The 4,440-nt window shown below is 41.5% G+C and overlaps 1 protein-coding gene across 1 annotated transcript; it reads right to left on the minus strand.

The window, feature by feature from the left end:
* Positions 1-1,982: 1,982 nt before the first annotated feature.
* LOC104224243 (uncharacterized) lies at positions 1,983-2,924 on the minus strand. Its single transcript, XM_009775852.2, has 3 exons — positions 2,705-2,924; positions 2,253-2,475; positions 1,983-2,163 (listed from the first exon to the last, which is right to left on the minus strand). The coding sequence occupies exons 1-3, from the start codon at positions 2,922-2,924 to the stop codon at positions 1,983-1,985; spliced, it is 624 nt and encodes a 207-aa protein (XP_009774154.2).
* Between the last annotated feature and the right edge of the window lie 1,516 nt (positions 2,925-4,440).

Below are 4,440 nucleotides of genomic sequence, written 5' to 3' on the forward strand. Positions count from 1 at the left end.
CTATCACAGATTCTATACAACTACGCTCATTCTCCCGGTTTACCCATTTAGCGGCATACTCAGTTGTGCCCGGGCTCCAGTCAGGGATGTAAAACTCATTGATGGTGTCACTACTACAGAACATGCTCTTCCCCGAACTAATACAGTGTCACAGAAAACCCTGTTGCGCTTGTGGTGAGCAGTCCTGGAGGCTCCATATGCGGCATAAAACTCAAGGACAAGGGTTTCATTATACTCATTAGGCAGCTCAGTGAAGCACTCCCATTTTCTTGCCTTGATGTTCTCCCAAATGTGGGGGTACTGCTTTTGTAGCCCATTCAAACTCAATTGTTTTTTGTCCAGGATTTTTCATTTGGTTAGCCCTTCTCTATAAAGCTCCCTGAACCCTTCGACCCCAAACTTGAGATGGAAGTCATCTCCTCATTTCCTTCTTACCTCAGCTTATAGGTCAACTTAGGGCAATGTTTCCTCCTCATCAGACTGGGAGGGAAGTGTAGCAGTAGGGTTCGGTCGCGAATGTTTTGCTTGTTGAGTTTGACGACTGGAGGAGTCCCTTTTCTGGGCAGAGGCTGTATGTTTCTTCGGACCCATATCTGAACAGAAATGAAACGCGAGCAACATGGTAGGCAAAAATGAAAAGAAAACAGAAAAACTCAAGAAAAATTTAAGAATGCGACAGGTTATGCGGTCACATAACCACTATGCGGACCATAGACTTGTCGCAAACTCTTAGGATATTCAAATGATCTAAGTATGTGATGGGTTATGCGATCGCATAACCATTATGCAGTTCGCATAACCATCACATACTTGTTTGCTCAGAAAACAAAATCACAAAATGCGATCGCAAAATCCATCGCAAAGTTGGATATGCGATTGCAAAATGGCCGCAAACAACATGCTATAAAACTGGGTAGTCTGCCTCAGTATGCGGTGACTTTGTTGTCCCGTATCAATTATGCGATCGCAAATTTGTCGCATTTTGTCGTCTTCTTTAGCCAGCTAGGGTTCGTTTTTGCGGCAAAAATACAGACCACATTTTGATTATGCGAGCCGCAAAACTCATCGCTCCCAACAATTGAACTTAACCCTCAACAATGGCGGACCTAATTTTTACTACCCAGCACCCAAAAACACACTACATAACCAAAATCACAAAGGAATATGCACAGAGACCCAACTACACAGAGGAACAATGAACAAACTAGAGGAAACACAAAATAGAAAAACACAATACAATTTAAACTAACAATTTACATGGAACAAAGCGGGAAAGGAAGTACATACCAGTGATAGATGAAGAGCACACTTGGGAGATGAATTCTCAGGTGATTTCTTACTTACATAGATTCAACTAGCCGTTTTTCCCTTCTCTTTTGTTTTTTTCGTTCTATTTTGTTTTTCTTTTTTTTTTCTTCTGATAAAAAATAATTTATTTTTTTGTTTTGTTTTGGGTGTGAATGTTTGAATTGATGCGAAGGACGTACCAGAGAGAATTGTGATGGGTAAGTCACCGCATAACACATTATGTGACTATATAAACATTATGCGGTGGATTCAATTGAGTTTCTGGAGGGCAAAAAATGCGATGCACTATGCGATCGCATAGTAGAAATGCGGCCCACAAAGTGCACCTCCTTGTCACATTGTTGTCACCAATTTTTGCCAAACTCACTGCCTGGGTTTGCGACCACAATGCGGTCCGCATAGTGAAAATGCGACCGCATATGTGTAGCAAACTTCCTAAGGTGATTTTTCTTCCCTTTCCCATGCAATCTTACCCCGTGTTATGATCTTGTGAATCCCCTGCACTCTAACACAAACTTTAAATTTCTCAACTAAAGCTATCTAACAAAAATTAAAAATTTAAAGGACAAAAAGGGTTTTACCACACATGGGTTGCTCCCATGAAGCGCTTGATTTAACGTCGCGGCACGACGAAGTTGGCATTCCTTTGGATTCACTCATTGGTCGAGCACAGACTATCTTTGAGAGCCAACTGCTCCACCAAATGTTTTTTTTTCATTTGTGCCCAAGTAGTTCTTCACTCGCTGGCCATTCACTTTAAAGGTTCGGAGCCCATCCTCCGATTCTAGTTCCACAGCTCCAAAAAAAGAGACATTTACCACCTTAAATAGACCGGACCATTTTGATTGAGCTTGCCTGGAAATAATTTGAGCCTTGAGTTAAAGAGCAAAACCAAGTCACCCGACTTGAACTCCCTCTTCAAGATCTTTTCATCGTGGACGAACTTCATCCTTTCTTTATACATAGCTACACTTTCATATGCATGGAAATAGAATTCCTCCATTTCATTGAGTTGTGTTAACCTCAAATTTGCAGCTTCAGCCCATTCCAAGGTCAACCTCTTCAGAGCCCACATGGCTTTGTGTTCCAGTTCTACGGGTAGATGACAAGCTTTGTCGAAGATTAACCGATAAGGAGAAGTGCCAATAGGAGTTTTGTATGTCGTGCCTGTTTGCATTAACAGTCTTTGCTAGAATGCTCTTTATCTCCCTGTTGAAAACTTCAACTTGGCCACTTGATTGGTGATGGTAAGGTGTGGCCACCTTATGCTTGACGTCATATTTCTCTAGTAGCCCCATGAAAGCCTTGTTATAGAAATGAGACCCACCATCACTAAGAATGGCTCTAGGAGTGACAAATCAAGTGAATATGTTTTTCTTTAAGAATGCGGTCACACTTCTTGCCTCATTATTTGGTAAGACAATTGTTTCAACCCATTTGGACACATAGTCTACAGCTACCAAGATATATTTCATCCTACAAGAGCTTACAAAGGGACCCATAAAATCAATTCCCCACACGTCGAAGATTTCTATCTCCATCACAAAGTGCATTGGCATTTCATGCCTCTTGGAGATTGATCCTTGTCTTTGGCATTGGTCACAAGCCTTGACCATTTGATTGGCATCATGATAGATCGACGACAAATAATAACCATATTCTAGCACCTTAGCTGCCGTTCAATTTCCCCCATGGTGACCCCCAACCGGCGAGTCGTGGCATCCCTTTAGAATTGGCATAATCTCTTCTTCTGGAACACACCTTCTGATGATATTGTCAGCATAAACATGGAATAAGAATGGTTCTTCCCAATAGTATTGCTGACAGTCTCTCAAAAACTTCTTCTTTTGACAGGATTCCAATACATCCAGAATAAGGTCACTAACTAAATAGTTAGCAATATTGGCATACTAAGGAGAAAAAGTGCTAGATAGTGCCAATATGTGTTCATTTGGGAATGCATCATTGATTTCAAGATCTCCCTTTGGTCTCCCTGCCTCTTCAAGCCTTGATAAATGATCCGCTAATTTATTTTGAGTTCCCTTGCGATCCTTGACTTTGAAGTCAAATTCTTGCAATAACAAGACCCACCGAATTAACCTAGGATTTGCATCCTTCTTTGCTATGAGATAGCGAAGATCAGCATGATCTATGTACACTATCACCTTGGATCCCAACAAATAAGCCCGGAACTTCTCAAAGTTATATACAATGGCAAGAAGTTCTTACTCAGTCACCGTATAATTCATTTACGCTCCATTGAGTGTCTTGCTTGCATTATAGACCGGGTGGAGAACCTTGTTGTAACGTTGGCCAAGCATTGCTCCAATAGCTACACCACTAGCGTCACATATAAGCTCGAATGGAAGAGACCAATCGGGTGTGACAATAATAAGTACCGTGGTGAGTTTTTGCTTTAGTTCCTCAAAGACATTGAGGCACTTCTCGTCAAACACAAATTTTGCATCTTTCTCAAGGAGTTTGCACATAGGATTTGCAATATTGGAAAAATACTTGATGAAACACCTACAGAACCCAGCATACCCCAAGAAACTTCGAACACCTTTAACAAAAGTAGGTGGAGGAAGCTTGGAAATAATCTCGATCTTTTCCCGGTCAACCTATATGCCATGTTTTGAAATTTTATGCCCCAATACAATGCCTTCATCCACCATGAAATGGCATTTCACCTAGTTGAGCACGAGGTTGGTCTCTTCACATCTCTTAAGCACTTGTCTAAGATTGTTAAGACAGTGCTCAAAAGAGTCACCTACCACCGAGAAGTCGTCCATGAAAACCTCGAGAAAATCCTCCACCATGTCGGAGAAAATGGACATCATGCATCTTTGAAAAGTAGCCACAGCATTGCACAAACCAAATGGCATCTGACTAAAGGCAAAAGTTCCATAAGGGCAAGTGAATGTCATCTTCTCTTGATCCTCCAATGCTATATTGATTTGGTTGTAGCCGGAATATCCATCAAGAAAGCAATAGAATGATCTTCCCGCTAGCCGATCAAGCACTTGATCAATAAAAGGCGTAGGGAAATGGTCTTTGTATGTGGCACTATTAAGCTTCCGATAATCCATGCACACCCTCCATCCGGTCACCGTTCTTGTTGGGATGAGCTCA

Source organism: Nicotiana sylvestris, chromosome 9 (assembly GCF_000393655.2).
Source record: "Nicotiana sylvestris chromosome 9, ASM39365v2, whole genome shotgun sequence".
In the NCBI taxonomy this organism is placed as follows: domain Eukaryota; kingdom Viridiplantae; phylum Streptophyta; class Magnoliopsida; order Solanales; family Solanaceae; genus Nicotiana; species Nicotiana sylvestris.